This window comes from Pristiophorus japonicus, chromosome 3 (genome assembly GCF_044704955.1).
Source record: "Pristiophorus japonicus isolate sPriJap1 chromosome 3, sPriJap1.hap1, whole genome shotgun sequence".
Classification (NCBI taxonomy): domain Eukaryota; kingdom Metazoa; phylum Chordata; class Chondrichthyes; family Pristiophoridae; genus Pristiophorus; species Pristiophorus japonicus.
This window is the reverse complement of record NC_091979.1, coordinates 262,094,787-262,113,932: the sequence shown is the minus strand read 5'-3', so window position 1 is coordinate 262,113,932 and position 19,146 is coordinate 262,094,787. Positions and strand designations below refer to the sequence as shown.

At 45.8% G+C, this 19,146-nt stretch overlaps 1 protein-coding gene across 3 annotated transcripts in view; it reads right to left on the bottom strand.

Annotated features, from left to right (window-relative positions):
• Positions 1-19,146, bottom strand: part of afap1l2 (actin filament associated protein 1-like 2) — a 304,943-nt gene that overhangs the window by 62,704 nt on the left and 223,093 nt on the right. For all 3 annotated transcript variants that reach the window (XM_070876591.1, XM_070876593.1, XM_070876592.1), the window contains 2 exons: positions 8,981-9,071; positions 7,403-7,608 (listed from right to left, as the gene is read on the bottom strand). In XM_070876591.1, coding sequence (XP_070732692.1) covers positions 7,403-7,608; positions 8,981-9,071 — 297 coding nt within the window. The remainder of the gene's footprint in view (positions 1-7,402; positions 7,609-8,980; positions 9,072-19,146) is intronic.

Here is a 19,146-nt window from a genome sequence, read left to right as displayed (position 1 = left end):
CTGGTTTGCGGATTTTTATGATTTCAGGTCGGACATTAAAACAGCATATGAGTCAGGTCGGGTTGGCCCGGGTCGGGGGGAGCACGTGAGTCAGGTCGGTCCGGGTCGGGAGGAGCACGTGAGTCAGGTCGGTCCGGGTCGGGAGGAGCACGTGAGTCAGGTCAGGCTGGGTCGGGGGAAGCATGTGAGTCAGGTCGGGTTGGCCCGGGTCGGGGGGAGCACGTGAGTCAGGTCGGTCCGGGTCGGGAGGAGCACGTGAGTCAGGTCAGGCTGGGTCGGGGGAAGCATGTGAGTCAGGTCGGGTCAGGCCGGGGCACGTGAGTCAGGTCAGGCTGGGTCGGGGGAAGCATGTGAGTCAGGTCGGGTCAGGCCGGGGCACGTGAGTCAGGTCGGGCCGGGTCGGGGGAGCATGTGAGTCAGGTCGGGTCAGGCCGGGGCACGTGAGTCAGGTCGGGCCGGGTCGGGGGAGCATGTGAGTCAGGTCGGGCCGGGTCGGGGGAAGCACGTGAGTCAGGTCGGGCCGGGCCGGGTCGAGGGGAGCACGTGAGTCAGGTTGGGTCGGGCTGGGTTGGGGGAGCATGTGAGTTAGGTCTGGTCGAGTCGGGGAGAGCATGTGAGTTAGGTCGGGTCGGGTCGGGCCAGGTCGGGGGGGAGCACGTGAGTCAGGTCAGGTCGAGTCGGGTCGGGAGGAGCACGTGAGTCAGGTCGGGTCGAGTCGGGTTGAGGGAAGCATGTGAGTCAGTTTGGGTCGGGTCGGGTCGAGGGAAGTACGTGGGTCAGGTCAGGTCGGGCTGGGTCAAGGGGAGCACGTGAGTCAGGTCGGGTCAGGGGAAGCAGGTGGGTCAGGTCGGGTCGGGACGGGCCGGGTCAAGGGGAGCACGTGAGCCAGGTCAGGTCGGGTCGAGGGAAGCACGTCATTCGGCAAGGCTCGGATCGATCGCATGCATGACTACTTGCAGGGAACATTAAGACGGATTGCAAAAGTTTCTATAGATATATAAAGAGAAAAAGGTTAGTAAAGACAAATGTAGGTCCCCTGCAGTCAGAATCAGGGGAAGTCATAACGGGGAACAAAGAAATGGCGGACCAATTGAACAAGTACTTTGGTTCGGTATTCACTGAGGAGGACACAAACAACCTTCCGGTTATAAAAGGGGTCGGGGGGTCTAGTAAGGAGGAGGAACTGAGGGAAATCCTTATTAGCCGGGAAATTGTGTTGGGGAAATTGATGGGATTGAAGGCCGATAAATCCCCAGGGCCTGATGGACTGCATCCCAGAGTACTTAAGGAGGTGGCCTTGGGAATAGTGGATGCGTTGACAGTCATTTTCCAACATTCCATTGACTCTGGATCAGTTCCTATGGAGTGGAGGGTAGCCAATGTAACCCCACTTTTTAAAAAAGGAGGGAGAGAGAAAACAGGGAATTATAGACCGGTCAGCCTGACATCGGTAGTGGGTAAAATGATGGAATCAATTATTAAGGATGTCATAGCAGTGCATTTGGAAAGAGGTGACATGATAGGTCCAAGTCAGCATGGATTTGTGAAAGGGAAATCATGCTTGACAAATCTTCTGGAATTTTTTGAGGATGTTTCCTGTAGAGTGGATAAGGGAGAACCAGTTGATGTGGTATATTTGGACTTTCAGAAGGCGTTCGACAAGGTCCCACACAAGAGATTGATGTGCAAAGTTAGAGCACATGGGATTGGGGGTAGTGTACTGACATGGATTGAGAACTGGTTGTCAGACAGGAAGCAAAGAGTAGGAGTAAATGGGTACTTTTCAGAATGGCAGGCAGTGACTAGTGGGCTACCGCAAGGTTCTGTGCTGGGGCCCCAGCTGTTTACACTGTACATTAATGATTTAGATGAGGGGATTAAATGTAGTATCTCCAAATTTGCGGATGACACTAAGTTGGGTGGCAGTGTGAGCTGCGAGGAGGATGCTGTGAGGCTGCAGAGCGACTTGGATAGGTTAGGTGAGTGGGCAAATGCATGGCAGATGAAGTATAATGTGGATAAATGTGAGGTTATCCACTTTGGTGGTAAAAACAGAGAGACAGACTATTATCTGAATGGTGACAGATTAGGAAAAGGGGAGGTGCAAAGAGACCTGGGTGTCATGGTACATCAGTCATTGAAGGTTGGCATGCAGGTGCAGCAGGCGGTTAAGAAAGCAAATGGCATGTTGGCCTTCATAGCAAGGGGATTTGAGTACAGGGGCAGGGAGGTGTTGCTACAGTTGTACAGGGCATTGGTGAGGCCACACCTGGAGTATTGTGTACAGTTTTGGTCTCCTAACCTGAGGAAGGACATTCTTGCTATTGAGGGAGTGCAGCGAAGGTTCACCAGACTGATTCCCGGGATGGCGGGACTGACCTATCAAGAAAGACTGGATCAACTGGGCTTGTATTCACTGGAGTTCAGAAGAATGAGAGGGGACCTCATAGAAACATATAAAATTCTGACGGGGTTAGACAGGTTAGATGCAGGAAGAATGTTCCCAATGTTGGGGAAGTCCAGAACCAGGGGTCACAGTCTAAGGATAAGGGGTAAGCCATTTAGGACCGAGATGCGGAGGAACTTCTTCACCCAGAGAGTGGTGAACCTGTGGAATTCTCTACCACAGAAAGTTGTTGAGGCCAATTCACTAAATATATTCAAAAAGGAGTTAGATGAGGTCCTTACTGCTAGGGGGATCAAGGGGTATGGCGAGAAAGCAGGAATGGGGTACTGAAGTTGAATGTTCAGCCATGAACTCATTGAATGGCGGTGCAGGCTAGAAGGGCCGAATGGCCTACTCCTGCACCTATTTTTCTATGTACTCGATCAGAAATGTCCGGTTTTCAGGCAATTCCGATTTTCGGAATTCCAGATTCGGGACATTGTACCTGTATTGATATTGTTGTTGTTATTGGTGGTAATGGTGAATGCTAGCTTCTGTGTCATGATAAATGTTTGGTTCATGGCGGGTACCAATTAGCATTTGGGAGTAAGAACACAACACAGCCTAGAAATTACTGTTAGTGATTAATGTATTTGTATGACATTCACTATTTTAGCAGATGCATTCTTCTTTTTCTTCTAGAGTACAACATAACTGAAGTCTTGCTACAGTTGTACAGGGCTTTGGTGAGCGCATACCTGGAGTACTGTGCACAGTTTTGGTCTCCTTATCTGAGGAAGGACACACTTGCTTTAGAGGCGGTGCAACAAAGATTCACTAGGTTGATTCCTGGGATGAGGGGGTGTCCTATGAAGGGAGGTTGAGTAGCTTGGGCCTCTACTCTCTGGAGTTTAGAAGAATGAGAGGTGATGTCATTGAAATATATAAGATTCTGAGGGGTTTTGACAGGATAGAAGCCGAGAGGTTGTTAACCCTGGCTGGAGAGCTTAGAACCAGAAGATGTTGTCTCAGAATAAGAAGTCGGCCATTTAAAGCGGAGATCAGCAGGATTTTCTTCACTCAGAGGATTGTGAATCTTTGGAATTCTCTACCCAAAGGGCTGTGGATGCTGAGTCATGGAGTAGAATCAAGGCAGAGATAGATTCTTGGGGGGTGGCAAAATTGCCCCGTGCCTCGTTTGGGGCGAACAATTTGAATTAGATGAATATTTAGCGCCCGCTAAATGTTGCTGAATTGGGGTCTTTTTCTGGAATATATGTGCGGGGTGGTATCGGAGTAGCGCGGCGTTAGTAGGGCGCTGATGCGTCACAACGTCCCTCCCCTTCTTTTAAAGGGGAGGGCCACCGCAAACTCTGCAGCCGCTTTCGGGGCGCTCACTAGACCACCAGGGAGGGTTTCGGCCGGGCTAGTGGCCCAGCACCCAAGAGGGGATGGTGGGCTGCATGTTGGCGGCCCGGCGGAACCAGCGGCCGTCATTGTTGGGCCAACTGCAAAGTCATCCAACAAAAAAAAAGCTGCCGGCTGAGGCGCAAGGGCCTCCTGTTTAAGGGTAGCTGGAGCGCTCCAGTCACGATAGCTTCGCGTCCCACTGTCGTAAGCATCGCCCCACACCAATCTCACATCCCGTGGGGCAATTACCTCAACAGGGCATAAAGGGGTTGGCACGTAGGGTGATGACATCATCGCTGTGTGCACCCCCACCTGGGGAGAAAAGTAAGGGGCACAGCGCAAATCCGCTTTCGCCCACGGCAGCCCGTGGTCATTTCCAGGTGTGTCTCTTCTGCCCCCGAGTGATAAATCATGAGTGCCCCATTAGCTCCTCCATCGGGGCAATAAAAAGGGGCAATTTTGGCCTCTTGGACTCAACGGGAATCAAGGGATATGGGGATTGAGTCTCAAAGTGGATTTCAGTTTGAAGAGCATCCATGATATTATTGAATGACAGAGTAGGCTCGAGGGGACGTACTCCTGCTCCTAATTCTTATGTTCTCTTCTGTGCCTAACAGCACATGGGACAACCCATAATTCCACTGCTTTACATCCAGCAGATTGTGCTCCAGGTTATTTCCCCAAGTCCTTTCTTATGTGGACAGGTGTTAACCTGACTACCAAGTCCGTACCAGGAGTACTGGCTAGATGCAGTGGGGAGTCGCCACTCCACTCCCATAGGACATGAGTATTCCGCTGGATGTCACCGTAGCATTCAGAGACTGGGGGGCCGAAATTTAGAGTCTCTGATAAGGCCCATTTCTGCTGTTTTGCGGCGGCCATGCGGCGGAATCGAGTGGCTACCGCATTGCAGTCCAATGGCCTCCCCGACGCAAATTCAACTCGGGGATTTTTCACCTGTCCCCACTTCCGCCCCGCTGCTGCCCACTGCCACACGCACGTCATCAAAGCGCGCGCCATTGCTATCTCGCACCTACATTTTATTCCAACCCAAATTCTGCAAAGAAAATCCACGAGCTGCTGGACGATGCCCCCGACAGCTTTTTCTGTCATAAGAACATAAGAACATAAGAATTTGGAACAGGAGTAGGCCATCTAGCCCCTCGAGCCTGCTCCGCCATTCAACAAGATCATGGCTGATCTGGCTGTGGACTCAACTCCACTTACCCGCCCTCTCCCCGTAACCCTTAATTCCCTTATTGGTTAAAAATCTATCTATCTGTGACTTGAATACATTCAATGAGCTAGCCTCAACTGCTTCCTTGGGTAGAGAATTCCACAGATTCACAACCCTCTGGGAGAAGAAATTCCTTCTCAACTCGGTTTTAAATTGGCTCCCCCATATTTTGAGGCTGTGCCCCCTAGTTCTAGTCTCCCCGACCTCTCTGCCTCTATCTTGTCTATCCCTTTCATGATTTTAAATGTTCCTATAAGATCACCCCTCATCCTTCTGAACTCCAACGAGTAAAGACCCAGTCTACTCAATCTATCATCATAAGGTAACCCCCTCATCTCCGGAATCAGCCTAGTGAATCGTCTCTGTACCCCCTCCAAAGCCAGTATATCCTTCCTTAAGTAAGGTGACCAAAACTGCACGCAGTACTCCAGGTGCGGCCTCACCAATACCCTATACAGTTGCAGCAGGACCTCCCTGCTTTTGTACTCCATCCCTCTCGCAATGAAGGCCAACATTCCATTCGCCTTCCTGATTACCTGTTGCACCTGCAAACCTGTCAGTGCACCTTGTCTCTCCTCTCTCAACCCTGGCGTTGTAGCGGACATTGAAGGCAAGGGCCGAATGCTGCGGCTGCCATATAATTTTTTTTGCCGGCCAACTTCCATGTCAGCCAAACTATTGTACCTCCGGGTCCGGCCGGGCCGCCAACAGGCAGCTTGGCACCCCGCTGGCACAACCGAAACCCTCCCTGGTGGCCCAGTGGCCGAAGTTAGAAAATGCCCGATTCCGTCCACTTTAATGGAGGGGAGAGAGCGTGGTGATGCACTCGGCTGCTGAGTGACAGCGGTGGAAACTCAATCCCACCTCAACTTCCACCCCTCAGCATGACTTACCGCCGCACGTCCTACACCATTAGGACTGACTTCCGGTCCTACGTAAAAAAAATCTTCAAAGAGCTGAAGATCGGACGGCCGCCTCCATGTTCCAGGCGGTAAAACCAGGTAAAATATCATAGGTGCGCAAGCTTTCTGCCATGCCTGAATGTTGGCCCCTGGAATTCTTGTCTCCGCTCACCTGGACTGTTTAGAATGGGGCTCGAACCCATAATCTTTCATCTCAGAGGCAGGAATACTACCACCGAGCCAAGGTTCACTCCGAGCGGAGGCATTAACCCGCTTAAAATGAATGCGTTAATGCCTGCGTTAAAACAGTGGGTAACGAAATGTCAAACAAATTAATTAATATCTGCAACAGTCAGTTCTAGATTATTGTAATAAACTGTAAGGACAAGAAAAGGCTATTAGTCCATTAATAGGTTGTCATATGAAGAAAGGTTGAGCAATTTGGGCCTATACTCATTGGAGTTTAGAAAACTTAGAGGTGATCTTATTGAAACATATAAGATTCTGAGGGGGCTTGACAGGGTAGATGCAGAGAGGATGTTTCCTCTTTTGGGAGAGTCTAAAACTAGGGGGCATAGTTTCAGAAAAAGGGGTCACCCATTTAAAATGGAAGTGAGGAGGAATTTCTTCTCTCAGAGGGTCGTGAATCTTTAGAATTCTCCACCCCAGAGAGCTGTGGAGGCTGGGTCATTGAATGTATTTAAGGTGGAGATAGACAGATTTTTGAAAGGTAAGAGAGTCAAGGGTTATGGGGAGCGGGCAAGGAAGTGGAGCTGAAGCCAGGATCAGGTCAGCCATGAACTTATTGAATGGCGGAGCAGGCTCGAGGGGCCAAATGGCCTACTCCTGCTCCTAGTTCTTATGTTCATTAGATCTCATCTCTTTAGATTTCTCACCTTGTTGTTATAGGTATCCATATATTTTTGAATGGTTGGATGTTTTAGCCCTCACTCCGCAGATTATTCCAAACCTGTATTACTGTTTGAGTAAAATTCTTCCTCCTTGCTCACAGACTGTCCCTTTTTCCCACCAAGCCTGACTGTGCTGCTCCTTCCAACAAACCATAGATAAGTGCTAAGTGTTGGGGATTACATTGCTTTTTAAGTCTTCATTTGTAGGATGATTTTTTTTACTTTTAAAGTATCAAACAACAATACTTTTCCACTTTCATTTGTGTAATGTATGCACCTGTGAGCATACTCCCAGGCTTGTGGAGCTGTTGCACTATGAGTGGCTTAGCCAGTCACGTGACGTTCGCAAGATGCAATAAAACCCCAGTTAATTGAGTTCAAGTTCTCCACGATGACGTGTGCAGTTGTGAGCCTGGTGGATGAACTGGTAGTGTTCAGTTTGTTGTTAAACTGTTGCTAATAAACCAGCTAGTTATTTACAGCAAATGTGTAACTATGAATTCTTAAGCAAAAAACCCATGAAGCAAATACACTACAATCTGTATCACCAATTTACCAGAAGTTTGCATTCTTTGATGACACACAGTTGTTTGGCCCACTGTCCCAGCCACTTCTTTCGCCAGAGGAAAGCACAAATCCGGGCATCTTTCATCAGTTCAATGGAGGCCTCTGGAGAAGGCCACTGATGGGTCATTGATTTCCCCTTGGTGTTCTCTTCCTCATCATAGGACTCATAGGAGCTACTAACAGCATCGGCCTCATCTGTAGTGAACAAAGCATCGATGTTTTTAACATAGCTACTTTCACATAATTATATTTCAGTGTAACACTGTATCCTTTTTAGCAGGCAATGATGACCACACTACAGGAATTACTCTTCGCCTGTTTGCTTGTTCAATGATTACCAAACAAACCCCTCTCCATATGCCAAGAAAAGCATCACTAGTGAACAACTCTTCTGGAAAAATAATACTCATTGGTGTAGAGATCCTTCCCATTACTTGCTTCTTTCAACCTGCAAGAGGAGCCTATTTTCCAAACTTTGCTCATCCTTTAATTGACTGCACACATTAAGAGTTAAGAAACATCACCGAACTAGTCCAGCTAGCGTTTTCTTCATATTTCTGAACTTTGGAGCATTTAAAAGCTATGTTATATCAATATGAACAAAACAATAGCAAAGTAGCCTGATACAACAAATATTCTTGAAAAGAGGGAACTAGTGATTTGAAGTGGTACCCAATAACATAACTCTATTTATTCAGCACAAAAAAGTAGTTGTCTAATTACACAACAAACAAATACCTGAACATAAAGGGGCCAAAGATTCACAGCAAGGGAGAGCATTTCCCAGCATGTGTTTAGATCCTCCCACCTGGACGCTCTGCCACTGATCCTGCCAAGGTTGGTGAGGTTAGAGGGGAGGTCTGTTGTTTTACATGTGAATTGGCAGGGGCTCATGCACTAAGGGCACATGTTGCTGCAACATGCTGAAAAGCCCAGCACAACTTGCTGGTTCTGGAGGGGGTGGCATGTCGCTCCCAGGAACTAACGTCAAATGAAAAAAATTCTATTTCTCTTTTGGCGGTCTAGGTCACAATCCTTACTGAACCCCTAGGATGGGGCTCAATTCTGTTGATTGATGGCAGGGTCCGGTCTGACCAATCCTATTCCAGGTCCGACTGTGAGCTGGGGCATGGGAACTCCCAGCACTAGGAGTCCCTACCCCAGCCCCCAACCCCCATTTTATGCTATTGGCCTTATAAAAGGTGAGGGCAGGTTCCGCTCCTTTCAAAGGCAGCTGAAATCTTGGCATAAGACCTGGTACCAGAGTATTTAGTTCCTGGTCCTATTTTTGGCCCTTCCAAACCACTCCTGTCAGAGTTACAGAGAGAGTGGGTTGAAAGGGCCATGGATTATTAGCCCTAAAGTCACCAAAATGTCTTTCAAATTTGGATGAAAATTTATTCAGAAACTTGCTGCATTTGTTGATGTGCTCCTCAAAGTTTAAATGGAGACATTTTCTGAATGTTAATCATACATGTAAACAAACATTCCCATGAGAAATACTCTTGGCATATATTTCCAGCACATTGTTGTGACTGGGTATGAAGCTTGTATTGCTGTGACATACCAATATTGACTGTGTCATAAGGCTCAGCCTCCTCATAATGGCCTTCAACAGGTTCTATTCTTGACAAAGGAAATGGCTCTCTGTCTGGTATCTGCAGTCGGAACAAAGTAGACAAATCACTAAATACCGAGGTCCGGTGGTATTATACATAAAGCCGTTCTAAGTATGCATATTGTACAGTACATGCTAGATAATATCTATTTCATTAAGAGGGCCATTTATTCAATCAATGCTTCTAGTTCTACACATGGTACAGGACAAAAAGGAAGAAAATTGCGCACGCTGGAAATCTGAAATTGAAATCTACAGTCGGTATCTGTGAAGAGAAAAGAAAGGTTATAATGTGCTTACGCAATGGGAAGAATGAGGCAAAAGAGACTGTTTTGCTGCCACATGACTTTCCTTTGAGAGTTATTTATTGGGGGGAAATTGTGTTTGGAGAGTGGTGCCAGAGGACTGGAGAATTGCAAATGTTCACCATTGATCAAAAAAGGATGTAAAGATAAATCCAGCAACTACAGGCCAGTCAGTACAACCTCAGCAATGGGGAAGCTTTTTAGAAACAGTAATCAGGGACAAAAGAGTGGAAATTATGATGAACTTGTATATAAAACACTGGTTCGGCTCCAACTGGAGTACTGTGTTCAATTCTGGGCACCACACTTTCGGAAGGATGTGTCGGCCTTAGAGAAGATGCAGAAAAGATTTACGAGAATGATTCCAGGAATGAGGAATGTCGGTTACGTTGCTAGACTGGAGAAGCTGGGGTTGTTCTCCTTGGAGCAAAGAAGATTGAGAGGAGAGTTGATAGAGGTGTTCAAAATCATGAGGTGTCTGGAATGAGTAGAGAGAGAGAAACTGTTCCCACTGGCAGAAGGGTCAAGAACCAGAGGACACAGATTTAAGGTGATTGGCAAAAGGACCAAAGGCAATACAAGAAAAAACTTTTCTACGCAGCGAGTGGCTGGGATCTATAATGCACCGCCTGAAAGGGTGGTAGAGGCAAACTCAATCTTACCTTTCAGTAGGGAATTGGTTGAGTATCTGAAAGAAAAACATTTGCAGGGCTATGGAGAAAGGGCAGGGGATTGGGATTAGCTGAGAGTTGGCGTGGGTTCGACGGGCCCGATGACCTTCTTCTATGCTGTAACCATTCTATGAATCTATGGGCCCGGTGGTCTCGATGGTTTCTGGGCGCTCTCCCCACTGAGCGAGGCCCTCTCGCCGGCGAGGAGCACCTGCTGGCATGCGCAACGCTGACATTCCCGCCCGCTGAATCCCCAGATTGGTCCGGGCGGTCCTTCGCTCCTGCAGCAGAAGAGACCACCCTGTGGGAGCAGGTCTTACCCGAACGGTAAGTATGAAGACCTGCAGGGAAAGGTTAGTGCACTTGTTTTCTTCATTTCTTTTGCAGGGATTTTGGTGGATGGGGTCCTCTGAATGATTTCTAGTAGTTTTTTTTTAATGTTTTGAAATTTTTAAATTTTTGCCACTCCCCCCTCCCCGGGCTCAACTCTATCATCAGCGTTACTTTGCCGAGGATCGCATTTGCCGCCCAGAATGCGACCTACCGCCCAGTGCCGCCCAGAATCGGCATGCAAGACACGTTTTTCCCACTGGACGGTTTTTCCCACGGTTTTCACCAAACTTCCGCCCAAAGTACCGTCAGGATCTTAGCGGTCCTTTCAACGGTATATGGGTGGAACTTAGGTTTCACCAAACTCGGACCTTATGATTCTTGAATTATGATAGCTTTTTTGAACAAATGTCATTTTTACCAATAATACGCCCAGTCTCTGCCCGAAGCAAAACCGTACTTAGAATCAGAGAATGATTACAGCACAGAAGGAGGCCCATTGGCCCGTCGAGCCCGTGCCGGCTCTCTGCAAGAGCAGTTCAGCTAGTCCCATTCCCCCGCCTTTTCCCCGTAGTCCTGCAATTTCTTTTCCTTCAGGTACTTATCCAATTCTCATTTGAAAGCCACAGGCAGTGCAGTCCAGATCCTAACCACAAGCTGTGTAAAAAAGTTTCCCCTCATGTCGCCTTTGGTTCTTTTGCCAATCATCTTCAATCTGTGTCCTCTGGTTCTTGACCCTTCTCCCAATGGGGACAGTTTCTTGCTATCTACTCTGTCTAGACCCTTCATGAGTTTAAACCCTTTTAGACTGTTCATTATTAATGAGAAGGGTAATGATCTGGACTCAGTTGTATGAGTGAACTTAAATCTGTGCCACCTGTGTGAACTGTATTAATGCAGATGATAACTCAGTGGTAATAATCTAGTACAACATCCCAAGGCGCTTCACAACAGTGTTACAGACAAACAGATAAATTTGACACCGAGCCACAGAAGAAATTAAGGCAGATGATCAAAAGCTTGTTTAAAGAGGTAGGTTTTAACGAGCGTCTTAAAGGAGGAAAGAGAGGTAGAGAGGCATAGAGGTTTAGGGAGGGAGTTCCAGAGCTTAGGGCCCAGGCAGCTGAAGGCACGACCACCGATGGTTGAGCAGTTATAATGAGGGATGTTCAAGAGGCCAGAATTTGAGGAGCGCAGACATCTTGTGGGATTGTGAGGCTGAAAAAGATTACAGAGATAGGGAGGGGCAAGTCCATGGAGTGATTTGTAAACAAGGATGAGAATTTTGAAATCGAGGCATTGTTTAACTGGGAGCCAATGTGGGTCAGAAAGCACAGGGGTGATGGGTGATCTTGACTTGGTGCAGGTTAGTACATGGGCTGCTGAGTTTTGGTACGTTGTGTGGAATGTGGAAGGCTGGCTGGAAGGCAGGTCAGTTGACTTGACTTGGCGTAGTCAAGTCTAGAGGTAACAAAGGCATGAATGAGGGTTTCAGCAGCAGAAGAGCTGAGGCAGGGGTGGAGGCGGGCAATGTTACGGAGGTGGAAAAAGGCGGTTTTAGTTATTCTGTGGATATGTGGCTGGAAACTCATTTCAGGGTCAAATATGGCACCTAGGTTGCGAACAGTCTTCTTTACCCTCAGATTGATGGTAGGGAGAGGGATGGAGTCAGTGGTTAGGGAACGCAGTTTGTGGCGAGGACCAAAGATAATCACTTCAGTCTTCCCAATGTTTAATTGGAGAACATTTCTGCTCATCCAGTACTGGATGTCGGACAAGCAATCTGACAATTTAGATACCAAGCAGGGATTGACAGAAATGGTGGAGAGGTAAAGCTGGGTACATGTGGAAACTGACTCCGTGTTTGCGGATGATATCGCCAAGGGGCAGCATATAGATGAGAAATAAGAGGGGACCAAGGACAGATCCTTGCGGGAAACCAGAGGTAATGATGCTGGAGTGGGAAGAGAAGCCATTGCTGGAGATTTTCTGGCTACGATTAGATAGATAAGAATGGAACCAGGCGAGTGCAGTCCCACCTAGCTGGATGATGGTGGAGAGGTGTTGGAGGAGGATGGAGTGGTCAAAGTCTGCAGAGAGGTCCAGAAGGACGAGGAGGAATAACTTACCTTTGTCACAGTCACAAAGGATGTCATTTGTGACTTTGATGAGAGCAGTTTCAGTACTGTGGCAGGAGCGAAAGCCAGATTGAAGGGATTCAAACATTGAATTCATGGAAAGATAATCACAGATTTGGGAGGCAACAACATGTTCAAGTAGTTTGGACAGGAAAGGGTGGTTGGAGATGGGGTGATAGCTAGCAAACAAAGTGGGGTCAAGAGTTGTTTTTTTGAGGAGGAGGTGATGACGGCAGATTTGAAGTCGAGGGAAACAGTACCCGAGGACAGAGAAATGTTAACAATGTCGGCTAACATGGGAGCCAGAAAAGGAAGTTGGGTGGTCAGCAGTTTAGTGGGAATAGGGTCAAGAGAGCAGGAAGTGGGTCTCATGGATAAGATGAGTTTGGAGAGATTAAGAGGGGAGATCAAAGAGAAACTAGAAAAATATATGAGTTTAGGGCTAGGGCAGGTGGGAGCATCAGATAAAGTTTGGCCCTGTGGGCTAGGGGAAGGAAGGGAACTCGCAGAGGCAGCTGATTGAATGGTCTCAATCTTTGAGACAAAGAAGTCCATAACATACCTATCTGGCTTGAATTTATTTAAAAAAATGTTTTAGCTTCAAATACTTCCATCCTCTGTATACTCTGGTGTACCCTATTTCAGACAGCACGGAGTGCATAGGCACAGTGAAGTGACTTAGGGCATGGAGATGATGTTGCAATGAGTCTGCTCAAAATCATGAGTAGCATTAGGATGCTTGACAGAGACTGAAGAACGACACTCACGGTCAACCCACAATTTATCTCGAAAAAGATGAAACAAAGTGACATCAATGATTCTGTGCAGATGCACTGCAAGGGAATCCCCTTGCTCTATGTCATGCCTATTCATGAAAATTTAACATGAACACATTGGGCACAAAATTCTGGCCAAGAACAAGATTGCATCTGGGTCGATCTCTGGATTGAGGCTGGAAAATGAGGTGGAACCCAGTTCCGCTGGAATTCCTCCCTGTTTTTTCTGTGTTGCCATTTTCTATGAAGATCTTCTGATTGTCACCTTCTCTTCCCCGCCCAACCCCGCCAGCTCAAGTCAAGAGGGAGTGTTGGAGAAGTTCCTGGGCTATCCTGGGTATACTTCCCTTTATGACTTTAAAAGGTGTCAGCAGAACTCTCCCCAATTAAGAGTGGGCATGCGTCCTTTTGAGGCTTTTTAAAAGGCCCCAAACTTACCTAGATGAATGTAATTGATTGCAGATGGATTATCTTGTGTCTAGAGGAAAAATGATGCCTTTTGGAGCAGAAAACTGCAGCCATTGTTGGTTTTTGTCCCGGAAAGGCTTAGATGCACCTTAGCTGGGCCACTCCACTCTTCAAGGCTGGGCCGGGGCTTGCGTTGTTGAAGTCCCCTTGCAGGCACCGATGGCCTGTCCCAGCCATGCAATTGACCCATCCCCACAATTTGGCATGGGATCGGCACCAAGTATGTGGGCAGATGGCAGCTCCAACCCACCACTCCTTACCAGCGAATGAGATTGGTGGAATTTTTGGCTTTTCTATTTTGTAGAAAGAACTAAAAACAAAGAGGAGCTTGCACCTTAGTAGCTACTACTGATGGCTTTCACTTTTAGCACAGAAAATAATAAATGTTCACGCACAATATTTTGTAGTACATGTTGCAATATAGAGTAAAGGGCCTGTCCTTCACTAGGCAGTAATATCATTACATTTACAATCATTTTAAAAGTCCTGTGAGCTTGTTGCTATTTCAGGTGCTTAAGGATAACTTTAGATCTTAGAGCTCCCTTTCAGCAGCTAATAAACACAAAAAGTTGTGTTTGTTTCTTTAGAGAAGTTCAAATAAAATACAAAAGAGTGGAAGGATTAAAAATTCAGCAACACCTTTCATCTCATTCCCACTCATTTTCTCTGTGTCATTAAATCTATTCTCCACCAAATTCTATAAATGATTCATTTTATTGCTCATAGTTGAGATCTTCTTACCCCACAATCATCTCGACCTGAATGCTCCAGTGAGGTGACATAGCTTTGACCCAATATAGAACAGACCTAATCCAATCATGGGGGAGGATTTCCCCAGTGCACGTGGTTAGCAGAATGCATAATGTGTTCTCTACTAAAGCGTTTATGATTTTACGACATGCAGTGTTCCAAGAAAATCTTCCCCTGTGTTAACGCATAATATGATTAACAACATAGAACAGTTACTGCAACAAATTTTGAGCTAAATTTTCAGAATCAACACTACTGGTGAAGTCCTTAACTTGACCAGAGGGCAGATTGGGCCATCGGAAGGGTTGGTCTATGCGCCTGATTCATGTTTCTCCTCATTTTCCAGTCATTAAAATGAATAACTAGATAACTGGGAGGGATGCACTTTTTCCCATCCATTGTGGTCACTTTCATTTAAAGTGTTGCCAGAAGTTGCTTCTGGGTCTCATTGAGATATTGGATGACCAAGATTGCTGAGTGAATAGAACAGTGCTCTCCTTCACTGCACCATTGTCACCCTCTTCTCCACTGCAATGCATTGAGGTAAACCTTCGTAAGAATCTTAGCTAACGAGAACTGTTCTTATTAGACAGATTTTCCTTTAAGCCCTTCGCTAGGTCAGTGTTAATCTTTCTTTGTTTCTTTCCCTCTGCCCAAGTATTTAATAAACATTGTTGCCTGTGTGTTTTAATAGCTCATGGCCCGACAGATCTGTGCACGAAGCAGAGATTCAGTCACAAACTTAAATTCAGGACGGATTTGCCTCCTACAGCACCCAATTTTGCGTGTGATTCTGAGAATAAGCCAATTCATCTAGAGTGGAGTAAGAATAATATTCTTCTTATTTGGGTAAAAGTTATAATTTTTTGATGATGTGATAATAGTTCAATTTGTATTTTCAACTTTAAAAATATCAGCATAATGATTAAAGGCTGTTTTTTTAATTGATTGGTTTTCTTCACTTATACATAATAAATTCAAAATCAGAATGTGAGCATAATGTGTTTGGCATTTAATCTTGGACGGCTAGACTTCCTCTCTATCTTGGAGTGTATGAATATGTTTCTCATTAACTAATCTCTATACAAACGCTATACTATAAAATTGGAATACGCAGTGTTCTACAAAGGAATGAGGATAAACTATGTAACATAATCAAACCGAATTTATCATTCACTGTGCACAGGTAACAGCTACAAAATATCAACTGGGTGCAAACAAGGTGACTCAAAGGCATTCTCTTCAAATACAAGCCTCAATTGCGGTCACATGGATGCAATTAACTGCCTTATTAAGTGTCTGGTTTGTGGTTTCTGAAGTCATATCTTAATATAGCTTGTGATCCTAAACATGTGCTTTGATGCCTGTGTGGACACGTCCTCAAAAGCTAACTTTTTCATAGATTTTTTTCCCCAGAACGGACGCTTATTTGTATTCGAACAACAAAGTTGCTACACTTGTGATGCAGTCTGGCATACTTAGACACGTCGCAGACCAGTCAGCTGGGAAACAAACGTCTTTATTGTAGCTTTGTGCCGATTATGCTTGTTGCACCACGTTGAACCACAGTGCAAACTCTTCGTTCCAGGCCCTCTTGTACTAACAAACATTTTCCTCTATGATCCAATGTATCATAGTAAGTAAAGGAGCTTAAGGTATCATAGTAAGTAAAGGAGCTTAAGGTTTGGTAAAACAATGCCTCTCTTGGTTACGCTGATAGGTACTGAGTGATACAGGACAGGCTTGATCCCAGGTCTGTGCTGAGTGAGCTGATTTTAGTTAGGACAGCAGTAGGGGTTCTACAATTGACTTTTGTATCCCTAAGCTAAAGAAAGACCTGGATTTATATAGTGCCTTTAATGACCAGCAGACGTCTCAAAACACTTTACAGCCAATGAAGTACTTTTGGAGTGTAGTCACTGTTGTAAAGTGGGAAACGCGGCAGCCAATTTGCACACAAGCAAGTTCCCACAAACAGCAATGTGATAATGCCCAGATAATCTTGATTGAGGGACAAATATTGGCCAGGACACCAGGGATAACTTCCCTGCTCTTCCTCGAAATAGTGCCATGGGGTCTTTTACACCCACTTGAGAGAACAGACGGGGCCTCGGTTTAATGTCTCATCCGAAAGACGGCACCTCCAACAGTGCAGCATTCCCTGGGACTTGAACCCACAACCTTCTGACTCAGAAACAACGGTGCTACCTACTGAGCCACAGCTGACACTGACAAGCTAAAAAGGGTAGATGGAATTTAATGCAAACAACTGCACATGAATAGTGTTGAGAAAGATAAGGGTGCATTTAAAAGGGATTTAGGGGTCTCAGTTGACTTGTTACTTATGTCTAATTATTGCACAATGGCAATCAACAAAGCAAACAGAATGCTGATCAATATTGCTATGCTTAAACTGTAATGCTCTGGCTGGGCCACCCCTTGAATATATGTCTGGTTCTGATCACCAAGGCACTGGAAGTGGTTTAAGGAAGAACCATAGTACCAAGCAATGAGGAAAAACTGGTGAAACATGGGGCTTTTCTGCCTTCACTGTACAAGAAGACACAGGTTTAAACTAGCAAATATCAAATTTAGGCCTAATGTTGGGAATTCAATACAAGAAAAGTGATCAAAACACGGGATGGTTTTTTGAGTAGGGTAGTGGAGCTTAAAACCTGCAAATGGTTGTTGAAAATACCTGGGTGCTATTACGGGAAACTATAGTGTATTTCTGACTGGATAACTAGGGTTGGCCAAAAGGCACAATGGTCAGTCTTGCAGGAGATGGATCCCTGCAGTAGCTTAATATGACAGACAGCTCAAAGACCAGCATTATTTTGTGAATCCTTTGCTCTAGATCTCTCCTGCATTATGCACTGATGTGGACAATTACATTTTTTTTTTAGAGGTGTTGTACCTCTCAAGCATTGCTGGCTACCTATTGTACACTGGTCTTATACCATCCAGCATTGCTAAGGTGATAAATGACAGAAAGTGGGACATATCCCTCCATCATTATTGCTTCATCTAAATATGCCTATCCATATTTGAGGCGTACTCATCTGAATTGGTCTTATTTCCAGCAGAAAAGTTGTCAAACTATAAAATGGGTAGGAATCTGGCGATATGGATCACAACTCCATTCTCTACGCTCTCCACCTGAATGCTACCGTTAAAACAGTGCAAGGGTGGTGGAAAATCTAGGGGAAGGTCTTCTCAGTACACTGCAAAAAGCAAAACTATAAATGCATTTACAAGTGCACAATGTGCACAGAGAAAATCTTCCTCTCCTCACTTATTTCACAAGGACTTGGTAAATTAATTTGCTACACATGCAGTTTTCAAGACAATGTGATTGTTTCTTAGGTTAAATAAAATGTTATTGAACACTATGGGGCAAATTGTCAGGTCAGACACGGAAGCCAATACCCAATTCGCTGAGGACCTTTTTTTTGACTGATGGTTATTATACTCTTGTGACAGTGAATTAATATTCTGTATTGCAAAAATACTAAATATTTTGAATTTTAATAAATCCAGGTTGCATATGTTAGATGTCTGGTGGGAGCTCAAAAAATATAACGTTCATTACAAATTCCAGCATCATATCTATAGATTTACAAGAATAGTTCCATGGATGGACTGGAGAAGTTGGGATTGTTCTCCATAGAGCAGCGAAAGTTGAGAGGAGATTTGCTGGAAGTGTTCAAAATCATGAAGGGTTTAGACAGAGTGGATAGATAGAAATTGTTCCCTTTGGTGGAAGGGTCGAGAACCAGAGGATACAGATTTAAGGCAATTGGCAAAAGAACCAAAGGCGACATGAGGAAAACTTTTTTTATACAGCGAGTGATTAGGATCTAAAATGTAATGCCTGAAAGGGTGGTGGAGGCAGGAATCGTGGCTTTCAAAAAGGGAATTGGATAAGTACCGTAAGGAAAAATATTTGCAGGGCTACGGGGAAAGGGCAGGGAAGTGGGACTATCTGAAGTGCTCTTACAGAGAGCCTGCACAGGCTCGACAGGCCAAATGGCCTCCTTCTGTGCTGCAACCATTTTATGATTCTATGATATTCTGCAAAAAATTAACATTTCATCAGTATTTTTAAAAATAACCTTATCCAGCTTTGCAGAGAATACGAGAATTTGTCTGACCACCTACATTGCCGTAATAGGTAGACCATGGAATGACTAGAGGCATACGAAAGCATAGGCCTTACACTAAACATCAGTAAGACAAAGGTCCTCCACCAGCTTGTCCTCACCGCACAGCACGGTGCGGCTCTGGACAAAGTGGAGCACTTTCCATATCTCGGGAGCCTCCTATCAACAAGAGCAGGCATTGGCAATGAGATCCAACATCGCCTCCAGTGCGCCAGTGCAGCCTTCGGCTGCCTGAGGAAAAGAGTGTTTGAAGACCAGGCCCTTAAAACTGACACCAAGCTCATGGTCTACAGGGCTGTAGTAATACCCGCCCTCCTGTATGGCTCAGAAACATGGACCATGTACAGTAGACACCTCAAGTCGCTGGAGAAATACCAACGATGTCTCTGCAGGACCCTACAAATCCCCTGGGAGGACAGACGCTGCAACACTAGCGTCCTCGACCAGGCCAACATCCCCAGCATTGATACACTGACCACACTTGATCAGCTCCGCTGGGCAGGCCACAGAGTCC